General features: G+C 47.7%; 1 protein-coding gene across 1 annotated transcript; it reads left to right on the forward strand.

Annotated features, from left to right (window-relative positions):
* Positions 1 to 7,261: 7,261 nt before the first annotated feature.
* PTCHD3 (patched domain containing 3) lies at positions 7,262 to 15,550 on the forward strand (the record flags this gene model as incomplete). The annotated part of the gene is made up of 4 exons (XM_082479781.1): positions 7,262 to 7,987; positions 8,335 to 8,456; positions 10,654 to 10,799; positions 13,298 to 15,550. The coding sequence occupies 4 exons, from the start codon at positions 7,262 to 7,264 to the stop codon at positions 14,896 to 14,898; spliced, it is 2,595 nt and encodes an 864-aa protein (XP_082335907.1). The 3' UTR covers positions 14,899 to 15,550.

Raw genomic sequence — 15,550 nt, forward strand, 5'->3', positions numbered from 1 at the left:
TCCAGAAGCTAAAGGTAGGTGACTGTAGTCCCCCAGTGTGATGATGAAACGGAAGCCACAGAAGGCTGAACAACAACAAGTGCAGAGATTAAGGAGTGGGAAGAAGTCCTGCCTACCAGTGGCCACAGCACTTCTGAGTGTGAACAGAATGGCAACAACAGGAGTTCAGAGATCTTTGGGGTTGCATATAGAGGCATCTTATCATTGGCCTCTGGATTAGATGACTGCTGGGTAAGCAAGTTTTTCTTATTTTTTAATCAAGTTGTATTTTAAGTGCCTAACGTTCACTTAAATCCTGGAGTAGCTATTGAAATCTAGTATAGCTGCAACAGACCTGTTGTAGATACTATTGTAGCTATACTTTGCAGGTCCTTTCCTGCAAAGCTGCTTTCCAGGTGGGCAGCCCCCAACGTATGCTGGTAAATGGACCAGTATAGCTACAAAAGATCTAACGGATCTTTCCAGCTGAGATTGCTGGACTTGATCCCTTCAAAATGTGAGTGATGAGAGTGGGCAAACAGAGCATGGCGCGTCAGCCAGGGCATTGCACGGCAGTTTGCGTGGCAGTTTGCATGGCAGTTTGCACAGGTAGGGCATAGTCACCCTACCAGCTCAAGAGGTGAGTTCAATTGGTGGTCGCTCAAAATGAGCTTAGCTATGGCATCCACCCGGTGGAAAACCACACCCTGTGCACCCAGCAGAATTAATGTGGCAACCCAGACACAGCTCCCATGAAAACATGCAGCCATCCAGGTCTTAGGCTGCAGAGAGAGCCAGAGCCTTTCACTGGTAATGGATGGCAGTTTTGAGAACAGCTGTGTGAGGTGTGGCCAGGTGGACAATCTGCTCAGCCTGGTTGCAGAGCTAGGAGAGGAAGTAGAAACGTTAAGGAGCATCAGGAAGCCTGAAATAGAGAGACTGGTGGAACCAAGCTCTGCCCTCCCTGAGAGAGAAACACGAACAGCCATCAGAAAAAAAAAAACAAACCAAGGTCAAGGGGATCCTGTATCCTCTCCCCACCATGCTGAAGGCAGCAGCTTAAAGGAAAGGAGCAAATGGAGGCAAGTCCACACTCGGGACGGCAGGCACACCACCTCCTTGCCCACCTCACCTTCCCAGGTGCCTTAGTACAACGGATATGAGGCTCTGGATGTGGAAAACCTGTCAATGGATGATGTGGATGACGGCCCATCTGCATCAGAGGTGTTGCCAAGGTCAGAAAGGCCTACCGCCCACGACCACCTCCCCGAGGAAGAAAAGATGGCTTATAGTTGTAGGCAACTCCCTTCTGAGGAGAACAGAGGATCCAATATGCTGGCCAGACCCTCCTCTTAGGGAAGTCTGCTGCGTCGCTGGGGCCCAGGTCAAGGACATCACTAGGAAACTTCCTAGCCTGGTACGGCCCTCAGACTATTACCCATTACTGCTCTTCCACGTGGGTGGCAATGAAGCCACAATGCATAGTCCAAGGGTGATCAAAAGAGACTTCACAGCCTTGGGATGGTTGGTAAGGGAACGTGGAGCACTGGTTGTTTTCTCCTCTCTCCTCCCAGTTGCGGGCAGTGACATTGAAAGAAACAGACAGGCCCAGTCTATTAATACATGGCTTCATGGCTGGTGTCACCGACACAATTTTTGGGTTTTCGATAATGGGATGGCCTACATGGCACCAGGCTTGCTGGCATCAGATGAGATTCACCTTTCTGAAAGGGGGAAGAGGGTCTTTGCTCACAAGTTAGTGGGGCCCATTGACAGAGCTTTAAACTAGGCTTGAGGGGGGAGGGGGACAATATATGGCTTGCCCATGACAAGCTGTGGGATGACATGCCAAGGTTAGAGTGACAGGGTGGTGGCGAGATTCTTCCTAAAAATACAAAAAGAAAACTCAAATGAACATAGAAATTCCTGAAGTGCCTCACACCAAGATGGCCTCAGAACATGCCTAACACATAGTGATAGCTCGAGGACATCATGTAAGGCAGTGACAGCTTTTTGTGCAACGGCTGCATCTGTGTTGATGTTGTCCCCTCCTACATGCTGCCTAAGGTTACCATATTCACAGCAAATACCAGCCTCATCATCTAGCAGAGGAGCAGCAGCATAGCGCCCAGCGGATGACAATTTCACAGTCCCTGTGCACTCCCAAAATGACGAAGAGTAGACCTTTATAATGAATAAACATCTGTCAGTTCCAGGTCTTGGTGCCAGAATAACTTCTGGGTTTTCTTTGGAATCGTGTATTCTAAAGAGATAAGCTGCCCTGGAGTAAACCAGGAATTCCCCTCCCACCTGGCCGTCCTCATCACAAGGCCACTGCCCTTTGTTCCTTTGTGGGCATTTTCCTGAAACGCAATTCTTTCTTGCACTCTGACTGGTGAGGGCACAGTGGGCAAACATCTCCCAACTGATAGCCCACAGTTTGATAATCAGACTGCTTGCTTTGGATACAGGGCTTTGAAGCGCTGCATTTCCCACGACATCTGCAGCCCCCATCAGGGCCACAGACTGTCACTGCCTGGCACAGGTAATTCCACCCAGGCATGCATGCAAACAGGCAGTAGCTAGGCAACCCACAGAGCACTCCTGCCTCATCCAGATGGAGGGAAATGACAGGACAGGACAGGACAGGACAGGATAGGATAGGATAGGATAGGATAGGATAGGATAGGATAAGAGACAACTTCCCTGTCATTGTCTGTCGGGTAGTATGGTGGGCAGCGTAAAGAACAGGTTAGTCAAATTTCCTACAGAAATGGCAAAGGCATACCTGATGTTGCATTATGGTGGGAAGAATGGCATAAAAGACTTCCTGATATCAATTTTTTTTTTTTTATTGCAGGGTCTAGTGCATCTCACACAATTGGCAAAGCACTTTCCACAGGCGGCCTGGATACGAAAATGCCCCTCTGTCCTGCAGTTCCAAAGAGAGAGGCAGAAATAAGCCATCTCAGAGCTTATAAGTTCTGAGAATTTGAAAGTGCAAATGTCCTTGTCCTGGGAAAGGACAAGGACCAACTGTCAGAAGTTGTATCACAAGAAATTGCAGTAAGATACTGTCATGGGCACAAACCATCACTGTTGAGCTGGATGCAGCCGTCACGACGAGATGCACCCATTATGACCACCACTGGTGTTTATCGCTTGGGCAGGAATATGGGAGATAAAGGTCAGGTTGGTGGTGGAGCACACCGCCACAGCATATGAAATGCTATCGCATGGCATTCTATTTCAAATAACATGATTCTAGATCTTTGCAGTTGTATATGGAAAGTACTTTAGGCTACAGGGATTTCTTGAAAAGACAGAAATCACAGAGCAGAGAGGGATTTTCATTAATGCAAGCTTGGAAACAAATACTCATGGGACTAAGAAACTAAAGAGTGCTGACTACATGACTTAGTCTCCTCCACCTTATTTCTTAAGAATTTACGCATTAATTTTATTTTAAGTCTATGCTCACCACCCACACATCCAAGCATGAGTCAGCAGTGTATGAATAACACAACCTTGTTGTGGTGACCACTGACCACAGTGGACTGAATTAGCAAAAGCATAGCCAGCACTTCAAGGGAAGTGATTATCTTCCTCCATTCAGCACATGAGACCTCATCAGCACTACTCTGCCCAAGCTTGGGCTCCCCAGTACAAGAGAGATATCAGCTTACTGGAGTGAGACCGGTGAAGGGCCACTATGATGGCTGGGTCCTGGAGCACACAGCGTACCAGTCCAAGAGAGCTAGATTTAGTCTGGAGAAAACCAAGGGCGAGAAGGATCTTCTTGCTGTCTTCAGCACTGTGATGATGGTGCAGAGAAGACAGAGCCAGACTGTTCTCAGAGACGTGCTGGGAAAGCACAAGGACCAGCCATCAGAAGTTGGATCAAGAGAAATTCCAGTGAGATCTTGTCACAAGCAAAACCTGTTTACTGATTCAGGGAATTTCCATGAATGTAATTTATTTGTCAGTTAAGAACCTATTAATTACTGATTCCAGGATCAAAGACAACTGAAAATAACCCACAAACCCGTAGAACCCCCCCTCCCCTCCCGCTTCCCTTCAGACACCTCTTCCCCCTGCCCTTTTTGCTCTTCAGTCCCCTCGCCACACGCCGTGCTCAGCCCCATTGGTGAGGCGGTGGGTGGCTCAGGAGACTGGGACCAGTGTGTGCATGGTGGTTCTTTCACCTGGAGCAGCACCTTTCCGGCTGCCCCTCTCAGCTCTGGCCTTGTTCCTCCTTTCACTTAGTGTTTACCACCCTTACATTAGGACATTTTCACAGAGGTGTCACAGACCCCCCTGACGTCAAAGGGATGTCGTGAGGTTATGCAGGGAGAAAATTAGAAGGACCAAAGCCCAGTTAGAACTGAATCTGGCTACTGCCGTAAAAGACAATAAAAATGTTTCTATAAATACATTAGCAACAAAAGGAGGGCTAAGGAGAATTGCCATCCTTTATTGCATGCGGGAGAAACATAGTAACAAAGGGTAAGGAAAAGGCTGAGGTACATAATGCTGCCTTTGCCTCAGTCTTTAATAGTAAGACCAATTATTCTCTGGGTACCCAGTCCCCTGAGCCAGAAGACAGGGACGGGGAGCAGAATGAAGCCCCCATAATCCAAGCGGCAATGGTTAGCAACCTGCTACACCACTTAGACACACACAAGTCTCTGGGGCTGGGTGGGTGTCCTGGTTTGAGAGACGCAGGACTAATTTCTCTTCTAATGCTTGGGAAAACTGCACTTTTAGAAGACTCCAGTGTCTGAATTTGTGAAAATATTTCCTTTACAGCCGGCTGTGATGTGTGGGTCTCAAGGTCTCAGTGTTTTCAAGCTAGCCAGGCGCAGGGATGAGGAGGGGCAAGACCTGGGCACTTGACCCAAGCTGGCCAACAGGATTATTTCATACCATCAACGTCACACTCATTATAAATTAGAAAGTTTGCTGCGAAGTTGTCTCTCTCGCTTGATGGCTGCCATCCTGAGAACTTCATGCCCTGGTGCCACACCCCTGAGGCCTTACCTTCCTCCTGAAGCCATAGCGCTCAGTGTCCAACATTTGCTGTCCACTGCTGGGAGTGCACAGCTTCCTACTGTGTCTTTGTGATGACACCAAGTTGGGCATGAATGTTGATCTGCTTGAGGGTAGGAAAGCTCTGCAGAGGGATGTGGATAGGCTGGATTGATGGGGCGAAGCAATGGTGTGAGGTTCCTGCAATTGGGCCACAACAACCCCATGCAGCGCTACAGGCTTGTGGAAGAGTGACTGGAAAGCTGTCTGGTGGAAAAGGACCTGGGGGTGTTGGTCGATAGCCAGCTGAATATGAGCCATCAGTGTGCCCAGGTGGCCAAGAAGGCCAACAACATCCTGGCTTGTACCAGAAATAGTGTGGCCAGCAGAACCAGGCGAGTGATTGTCCCCCTGTACTCGGCACTGGTGAGGCCACCCCTGGAATACTGTGTTCAGTTTTGGGCCCCTCACTATAAGAAAGACATTGAGGTGCTGGAGCATGTCCAGAGAAGAGCAACGAAGCTGGTGAGGGGTCCAGACCACAAGCAGCTGAGGAACTGGGGTTGTTTAGCCTGAAGAAAAGGAGACTAAGGGGAGACCTTATTGCTCTGTACAACTACCTGAAAGGAGGTTGTAGAGTGTTGGGGATCAGTTTCTCCCAAGTAGCAGGTGACAGGGCAAGAGGAAATGGCCTCAAGTTGCAGCTGGAGAAGTTTAGGTTGTATATTAGGAAAAATTTCTTCACAGACTGTGTTATCAAGCATTAGGACAGGCTGCCCGGGGAAGTGGTTGAGTCACCATCCCTGGAGGTATTTAAAAGACGCGTAGATGTGTTGCTTAGGGAGATGGTTTAGTGGTGGACTTGGCAGGGCCAGGTTAACAGTTTGACCCGATGATCTTAAAGGTCTTTTCCAACCTAAATGTTTCTATATTCTGTAATGCTTCTCAGAGTCTGGCTGTCTGTTTTATGCTCACAGGTGGCAAGCCTGTCTCCTTAGGATGAGAGAGAAGAAATACCTACAAGTTTTCTTTGCAAGTACTGGCAGCAGAGGAGAGAGTTGCTTCTTTCAAAGAAGGGCAAGAAGATAAAATGCCAGTCTGTAACACATTAGCTAATTGGCTAGACACCTCTCCAGAAGTGTCACATCTGAGCTTAATGTTCTCCTCAGCCCGAATGCACTCCAGTCACTGTCACTTACCAGTGTCAAGAACATGAGGCTGCAGGGTGTTTTTTGGGCTTGGAAGGATGCCTTCGATCATTGTTAATGCACAAAGCTCTGGCGTACCACACCATTGAGATTTTTGTGGCTTGCCCATTGCAATCGCTAAACCTTGTTTCAAACTGTTTCATTTCTCCAGCTCTCACTCCCCTGTTTTGTCCACCTGTTTACCGAGAGAGTAAACATAGCAAGATGTACATCACCACTTTCTGTTTTGCTGCCAGGCAGAAGAAAAATCCTTAGTGACAAAGTAATGACTGCAGCAGATTTGGGGAACGTAGTAAAGGACTAATAGCTGGTACCAAAAGTCGGAGCTGTCTGCATATTCCCCTGTTGCCATGGGCTGGCTGAGGTTATCCTGTGGCCAAGGGCTTGGTGCCATGCGGCACAGCACGAAGGCCACACTGGGCATGTAGCACACCACCAGCTCACTCCTATGCGATCTCTTAACTCCTCAATATGCGATGGTCTCCTGCTTAGGGTCACCATACCTTATCCCTCGCTTTTGAATTTTGCAGCCTCCTTCTTACAACGCAGAAGCTGGGTCTGGATTTAATATTCGAACAACAGTCTAATCATTTTCATTATATACCATGGAAGTCCCGCACGGTGGCAGCGGCAGAACCGGGCTTCTGTCAGCGCTCAGCTCAACGGCCGCTCTAACGGCCCCGAGGCCACGGCGGGACAGAGCTCCCCCGGGGCCAAATCGGGCAGGGTGCGGCGGGAGCACGCGCCCGCCCGTAGGAGACCCGAGCCCGGGGCGCGGCGCAGTGGGGGGAGCCTCGTGTCCCCGCCTGTCTATTCCGGGGAAGCGGCGGGAGCTCCGCTGAGTCAGAGCGGGGGGAGGGCGCGGCCGCCTGCCCGCCAGGACGGCCCTGGCCGCGCAGGTCAGGAACGCTCATTACGTTGGCAGCTCCGGCGGGCAAAAGGCAGCTGTCACGCCGCGCAGCAAGAGCCCGCGCCGCCAGGACCCGGCGTGAGCGGCGTCCGCGTCGGTGGAGCTGCCGCCGGCAGCCCTTGCTCCCGCCTCGCCTATGGCGGAGCCGCGGCGCCCCGCGGAGAGCTGCTCCTGCCGCAACACCGACTGCCTAGAGCGGCCGCTGAGGCGGCTCTTCGAGGGGCTGGGGAGCGCCGTGGCCGCCTGCCCCTGGCCCTTCGTGCTGGTGCCGCTGCTGCTGTCCGCCGGGCTGGGCGCCGGCTTCCTCTTCCTGCCGCAGCGGCAGGCGAACGACATCGAGGGGCAGTTCACGCCGACGGGGGGCCCCGCCAAGGCTGACCGCGACTTCGTGCGGCGGTACTTCCCCACCAACGACTCGGAGCGCTTCTCCGCCCCGCGGCTGCCCACCGAGGGCGCCTACGCCGCCCTCATCGCCGTGGCGGCGGACGGGGGGTCGGTCCTGGACCCGGCGGCGCGGAGCGACTTGAAGCGTCTGGACGCGGCGGTGCGCGCCCGCGGCTACGAGCAGCTCTGCGCCCGCAGCGGTGGCCCCTGCGCCAGCCCCTGCCCCGAGCCGCTGCTGCCGCTGCTGCAGGGTGCCGCCCTGGAGAACCTCACCTTCCCCATCACCAACGGCAGCTTCCTGGGGGCCGCTCTGGGCGGCGTGCGGACGGGCGCCGGCGGGCGGGTGCTGTCGGCGCGGGCCGTGAAGTTGGTGTATTTCCTGCGGGAGGACGGCCCCGAGGCGGCGGAGAGCCGGCGGTGGCTGGAAAGCTTCCTGCGGGACATGCCGTCGGAGCTGGAGAAATTCAGCGCCATTAAGGTAACGCAGGGGTGGGTACAGCCGTGTGGGGGCCGGCGAGACCCGAAATACCCGGGCTGCCCCATCGCCCGAATGGAAAGGAGATGGTGGGGGGAAAGGCGGGGACGGCCTGCAGGCTTGGCTGCAGGGCACCGGGCAATGCTTCCCTTGTGGTTCACCCAGCGCTGCTCATGCAATGCACTGTCCTTGGTCTCTGCTCAGTGCAGGCAGCACTTCTGGAGGTTGTGAGGGCCACAGAAATGCGTTAGTGCCAAGATGTAGCATCGCCTGTGCGTGTGTATAAAGACTGAGAAAAAGAGTCGAAGTGCTTCATCTTTTCTTTTCTTTTCTTGTTTTTTTAACAACAGGTGACTTACTTTACCTCACTGTCCAGACAACAGGAGTTTGAAGGAAATACCAAGAGCGTGATCCCACTCTTCTCCGTAACGTATTTCTTGACAATAACATTTTCAATCATCTCTTGCCTAAGGTAAAGTGTCTTGTAAGCTATGGGTCAATGAGAAGTCACCTCCGCTCTTCTTTACCTTGGCTAAATTGGCTTCTGTTCTTGTTGAGTGAAGTCATTCTTGAACCTGCAGACTTCACGTGGCATTTAATAATAGGCAAAATGTATTTCTTTGATGTTTCTCTCCTCGTGTGTATTTCCCAACTGCTTAAATGGGGTTTATGATAAGTACCACCCAAATACCTGAACAAGCTCTCAGTGCAGACATGCAAAGTTTGAATGCGAGTATCCATTTGTCTGTTCTCTGAAGCCATCAGTCATTTCTGTACTCCCTGCCTCATAAGAACCCTTTTTGTAGATGATATTTTTGGAACTATTTAAATAACTGAAACAACCCCCTGCTTTTTATCTTTTTAAGAGGTCTGAGGGGCTGTAGCTTTGGCACTGAAAAACACTCGTTAAAGTAAATACTTTTAATGATGAAAGGGTTCTACTTTACCCTCTGTGGTAAGGGGGCCAGAAGCATGGTCTAGCCAGCCTGGCAGCAACAGAATTCTGCACAAGCACTTCTGTTGATTAAAACTTAACAGCTCAGCATGGCATACCCAGTGGAGACATTCACCAAAAAGATGCATAGAAGTGAAACAAGAAAGTCATCCTTTTGGGGGCAGGGAATAAGTGGTGCTATTGCTAAGGTTATTCTACTACTTTCTTGCTTCATTCGTAGCTTCTATCTTCATCCTGCCCACAAGATGCTAATTCTTTATAAGGATCAGTTAAAAAGGGGAAGAAAGCGGGGGGGGGGAGGGGGGGGGGGGAGGAATCATACCCTGTTAAGATCTGTTTGCACCTTTTTTCTGCCACCTGCTCAATTAAGATACAGATGGATGAGCGCTAGCTTCATAGATTACTGCAAATCTGGGTACAGCTTTAGGCATTCTGTTTGCTAGTAGAGTCTGAGCCTTACCTGCTGTCCACAAAGAACTTAGCCTGCCCTTTCTTTGTGCTGGTGGAAGGTGAACCATTTTGACAGTGTGACACTGTATGGCAGCATTTGTGTGCTGTGCTTGAGAAATAAAGTTATACTTGGAGGGTGGGCTTATTGGTTTAACACTTCATGGAATTATAGAATGGTTGAGGTTGGAAGGGATCTTGAAGATCATCGAGTTCCAACCCCCCTGCCATAGGCAGGGAAACCTCCTACTAGACCAGGTTGCCCAAGGCCACATCCAGCCTAGCTTTAAACACCTCCAGGGATGGGGCCTCAACAACCTCTCTGGGCAACCTGTTCCAGTGCCTTACCACCCTCAAAGAGAAAAATTTCTTCCTAATGTTTAATCTGAAACTGCCCTCTTCCAGTTTAAAGCCATTCCCCCTCATCCTATCGCTACATGCCCTAGTAAAAAGTCCTTCCCCAGCTCTCCTGTAGGCCCCCTTTAGGTACTGGAAGGCTGCAATAAGATCTCCCCAGAGCCTTCTCTTCTCCAGGCTACTTGCATCAAGCATCATGCCCGTTAAGCTGTACAATTCCTGGATATCAGCTGTCTCGCATCCAGTCGTTTGTGAGTGCAGTCAGAGCATGGGCAGTTCCACCAACACCCGCTTCTTGTCTTGGAAACAAGAGATTCTCTTAAAGTTCAGAAATGGTCTACAGCCTGGAAAAGATTACTAATCGGGCAAGAGGCAACTCTCCACCCCCTCAGTGCAGTGCAAAGTACTCCCACTGGGAGCGTTTCATGGGGAATCCTTGAGACAGCCCTCAGGGGCGTCTTGGCAAATGGCTAGTAGCCAATCTGTCTGCTGAGAAAGCTTCTCTACACAGCGCTTAGTGCCTGGGAGATGCTTCCGTACTACACTGATGCTACACCAAGAGCCCATGTAAAAGGAAAGACCTGCTAAAAGTTCATCTTTTTGGGAGTCACCCTATATATAGGCTGTCACTAGTAGAGTTTATGTATTTTGCCAGCTCTCTTGTTATTGATGCAAAGATCAATACACATCTTTACTCCTTTGTATATAATTGTCCAGCAGTAATAATGTATTTAGTACCTCCTGTATAAATTAATCTTGTCCAGTGCTCACACAGGGGAGCTCTCCTAGCAGCTTTCATCAAGATTTCTTTTCACAGACAGGTTTTCATTGGTATCTGTGCACTTGTCATGCCAAACGCTTTGGTGAAATCTTTGACATGTAACTAAGATATTCCTTAAAATATTTTCAGACTGAGCTGTATAAGAAATAATGTCTGGCTTGCATGCTGTGGCGTGGTTTCTTCTGGTTTAGCTGTATTAAGCAGCTTTGGATTGATGCTCTTCTGTGGAGTGCCATTTGTGGTCACTGTAGCAAACGCACCATTTCTTATTCTAGGTAAGTAGAAAAAGTGAGTCGGATTCAGATATGAAGACTAAAGTGGTGTTAAAACAACCGGATGGTGTTAGTCTTTTATGATATGAGTATCAGATCACACGCAGTTCCGTTCTGCATTGAGGGGAGGAGACACTTGGAGGTGCAGCTTCCTCTGAGCTGCTACAGGCAGGGGAGCTGCTCAGCTCAGCGTACCCACAGCGGGACTGGAGCTGTGCCCTGGCGGACCCAAAAGATAATGCCTGCTTTAGTTCCACTGCTACGACATGAAAACTATAACTGAGAGGGTGGTACGATTAGCACTTCTGGCACTGTTCTAGCATTCGTGGTGATTTAGCCATGCTGATTAATCATTTATTTAACTGGTGCTAATACTTGAAGTGAGCTCAACAGGGTTCTGTCACCACATTTCCCTGTATCATCCCCTGCTGTCTTCCATAGGCATACTCTAAGCATTTAGCTCTGGATAAGTTTGTCTACCCCAAAACAGTTTGTTGTTAGTACTGTTCTATGGGACTGCTGAATTTGTCAGCGATTTAAGCAGGTGCAGAGGTCTTCCCCAAACCATCCACCTCTTGAACACCTCTTTTTGCAGTACAGTGAGAGCTCCCTACTTCTCCACTGTTAGTCAGCCTCAGGGTAGCTCAACAGCGGCACCTGTGCAGTTCGTCCAGTGTGCAATTCGTGCACTGACTTAACCCAGTACCTGTATTATGGGGTGAATATGGGAAGTAAGTTACCATATGTTTTTGTGTCCCATTTTCAGAGTGTGGTCTTTGGTCAGGTAAAACTGGGCCTGAATGCAGCTGAAGCAGTGAGCAGGGCTGTCTGTAATTTCAAATAAGAAATCCATCACGTTTTGTTAAGATGTGAACTTTCCTCTGCAATATAATGACTGTGTACTAAACAGTCTCATTTAACTATACGACTGAAGTGATGCACCACTCGTGCAGCCAGCTCCCCCCCAAAACACAAGGAAGTTAGTATCGTTGCATCACAGTTGCACAGACTGCTTGACAGCCAGTGCTGAACTTTCCAAATACCATTAGATAATCTTGCTGCAAATAAATTACGGCTTTTAAAATCCTTATCTGGTCTCCTATATGATAAGTTCATGTGATGTTTTCTTGGTCTTGGTCTCACGCTGAGGAAAGTACATGGAACTCTCGGGTTGATAGAGGCTCTCTGTCATACTAGATGTCCAATGCAGATGCTCCTTAGGGCACGCATGGTTTCTTTGTCTCCTGCATAAGTCAAACGCCTTTTATATTTGCTTTTGTTTGCTTGTCACTTGCAGAGGCTCTAAATTTCAGAAAGACCCCTTTGTATGCCTGGGAAATGGCTTAAGCAAGTCTCTTCAGATCTTTATAAATAACATGCAGACTTTTGTCTTCCTTGCATTAGGCTAACAATTATCAGTACATTAGATGAGCTGCTTTGAAGCCTGCCTGCTTTCCGGAACCAGCCTGGCTCGCTGCCATCCAGTAGTACCTTTTAACGTGCTGCTTAATTCATCTTTGCATGTCTGCTGGCAATTGCCCGTTCAGGCAGCAGAGACTGATTTCACCTATTCTTTTATGCTTAGCTATATTATCTCTGCTTGCTCCTCTCTTCACGTGGTCTCGCTTTCCTTTTTGTGTGATTAATTTTCAGGGAATAGAAGAGGCCCTGATAGAGGAACGTTGGCAAAATACTGAAAGCTCTGTGATTAAAATCTCAAGAGTTAGCAGAGCTGAGAGAAGCACATTGGCTTTTCCTTTTCAAACTTTGTCTGGCTGATTCTTGTGTCTTAGCAGGAACTCTAGCCCAGGACCCAGTCTTCCTGGCAGGGTTTCCCAGGACTCTGGTGGGTAATATATGCAAGCACATCAGTGTAAATGTGAAGATAAATGAATAATAAATCATGAATAAATGCTCAAAGATAAACTGGAGAGACCATCAGTGGAGAGCAAAGAGCATAAAAAAGCAAACCACTGGAGAACTGGGAACACTGTTCTCCCATGTGAGAACAACTGTTCTCCCTGTCTGCTGAAGGCAGAGCAAGAAATTACTGGCCTAATTTGCTGCAGTGACAAAGAGATTCCAGAGGTAATGGGGGACGCTTCCAGTGATAAGGATAGTTGAGCATCAGAATAAGTCAGGTATTTAAATCTATGGAATCTACATCACTGGACACCTGGACAAGCAGACACTTGTCAGAGATGGACTGACTAGGTGTGCTCAGTCCTTCAGCAGAGTAGGGTGAGGGATCAACAACCCATCAGGTCACCAGGAGCTTCTGAACTGTAATAAATTCAGCTACACGCAAAGGATCTGTTTTCCTGTGTCAGTTTAATGTGCATCAGCACTGAAGCAATGTTAATAACTGAAGCAACGTTAATAGCCTAAGTTGATTTTTCAAAATTTTATGCAGACATAAATGTGATTCACTTTGTACTTTTGTTGGGTGTTAGTGGAAGCTGCCATTTGCAATGCAGCGTTAACTTTTTCTCTTCTTGCAGGAGTTGGTGTTGATGACATGTTCATCATGATTGCTTGCTGGGAACAAAGTTCAGGGAAAAAAGAGAAATCCAATGTTAAATCTCGGTTGGCCGAGACCTACACAGAAGCAGCACTTTCTGTGACCATCACCACTCTCACAGATGTTTTGGCCTTCTTCATTGGCACCTGGACTGCTTTTCCATCTGTGAGATCATTTTGTCTCTATACAGGCACGGCTTTTGTCTTCTGCTATATATATACCCTGACCTTCTTTGGGGCAATTATTGTATTAAATCATAAAAGGGAGCAAGGAAACCGACACTGGCTAACTTGTATGCCTGTGGGAGTAGATGAAGGTCAGGCTGAGAAGTCCTGCTTGTACAATGCTTGCTGTATCGGCAACTGTTCTGGGGAGTCATCTCAGCCAGAAAGTGAACATCCAATGAGCACATTCTTTAAAAAGTATTATGGTCCTTTTTTTACAAATAAATGGATCAAGGTACTTGTGGTGTTGCTGTATGGAGCATACTTGGGTGGCAGTATTTATGGATGTACTCAGATCAGGGAAGGCATTGATCTTCGAAATCTGGCGAGTGATGACTCTTATGTTATTCCATACTATGATGATGATGACAAATACTTCTCAACATACGGACCCAGGGTCATGGTTGTCATTACTGAAAGTGTAGAGTACTGGAATGAGTCTGTTCGTCTTATCATTGAGAACTGCACACAGAATTTAGAGAGCATTTCCTATGTCGATAAGAACCTGTCAGAGTCATGGTTGAGGGTATACACAAGTCTTGCCAAAAGTGGTTTGATAAATATAAGCAACAAGACTCTTTTCATTAATAACCTACCTAAACTGTTCCGAATTGTTCCCAGTTTTGAGTGGGACATTAACAAGACTCAGGATACAATAGAAGCTTCACGTTTCTTCATCCAGACGGTGAACGTAACCTCAGCCATTGATGAGAAGAATCTTCTCAATCAGTTAAGAGAGACAGCCGAGCAGTGTACCATTCCATTAATGGTGTATCACCCAGCGTTCATCTACTACGATCAGTACCTGGTAATAGTGCAGAACACCATTCAGAACGTCGTCGTTGCTGCTGGGGCAATGCTCGTCATCTCCCTTTTGCTTATTCCCAACCCGTTGTGTTGCTTGTGGGTGACCTTCGCTATAGCTTCTGTTATAGTTGGTGTTGCTGGTTTCATGACATTTTGGAGTGTCAATCTAGATTCCATATCCATGATCAATCTGGTCATTTGCATAGGGTTTTCAGTAGATTTTTCTGCTCATATTTCCTATGCCTTTGTTACGAGTGGAGAGTCATCAGCCAATAAAAGGGCAATCGAAGCTCTGTCCCTGCTGGGTTACCCAGTGTTACAAGGTGCAGTTTCTACTATATTAGGAGTAGTTGTCCTGGCTGCAGCAAAAGCCTACATCTTTAGGACATTTTTCAAGATCATGTTCCTTGTTATTTTGTTTGGGGCTCTTCATGGTCTTGTTTTTATTCCGGTGTTTCTAACCTTTTTTGGAATCTTTATCAGATCATCCCACAATACGAAACCTAAAAAGCCAGAGCATAGGTTTAGAAACGATAAAGACTGTCCATGACTAAATGTAAATACTGTATATATACACACTATATATATATATGTAAATACTATATATTTTGTTTGGGGCTCTTCATGGTCTTGTTTTTATTCCGGTGTTTTTAACCTTTTTTGGAGTCTTTATCAGATCATCCCACAATGCCAAACCTAAAAAGCCAGAGCATAGGTTTAGAAATGATAGAGACTGTCCATGACTAAATGTAAATACTATATATTTATTACATGTAGATTAAAATGCAGTGACTTTCAGGGAATATAAGAAATGAAGAAAATGAAGGACAGAAAAATAAATAGAATAGGGAAGCAAAGGCTTCAGAAAAGCCAAGCAGGAAAAATAACAGAAGAATAAATGAAAATTCCCAGAATGGATTTGCATTTCTCATTTTTGTGTGTGCTTGACAAACACTTTAATGTTGTTAAACCTTTTTTTGTGACTTGTTTACTGAATGTATTAAAATTATAAGCACTGGCCACGGCATCAGCTTAATGGACTACCTCTGTATGATCGGACAGTGTATACTGGTGGGAAGAATAAGTCCCACTCGTTTGCATTTCCTGGCTGTTTATCTTGATGCTGTATCTCAGCCCAACGCTGAGCCTGAAGACAATTTTCCCTCAAGAGGCTCAAATCTGGAGGTTTTACAGAAAGATTA

This window comes from Vanellus vanellus, assembly GCF_965231255.1.
Source record: "Vanellus vanellus genome assembly, chromosome: 2".
NCBI classification, from domain to species: domain Eukaryota; kingdom Metazoa; phylum Chordata; class Aves; order Charadriiformes; family Charadriidae; genus Vanellus; species Vanellus vanellus.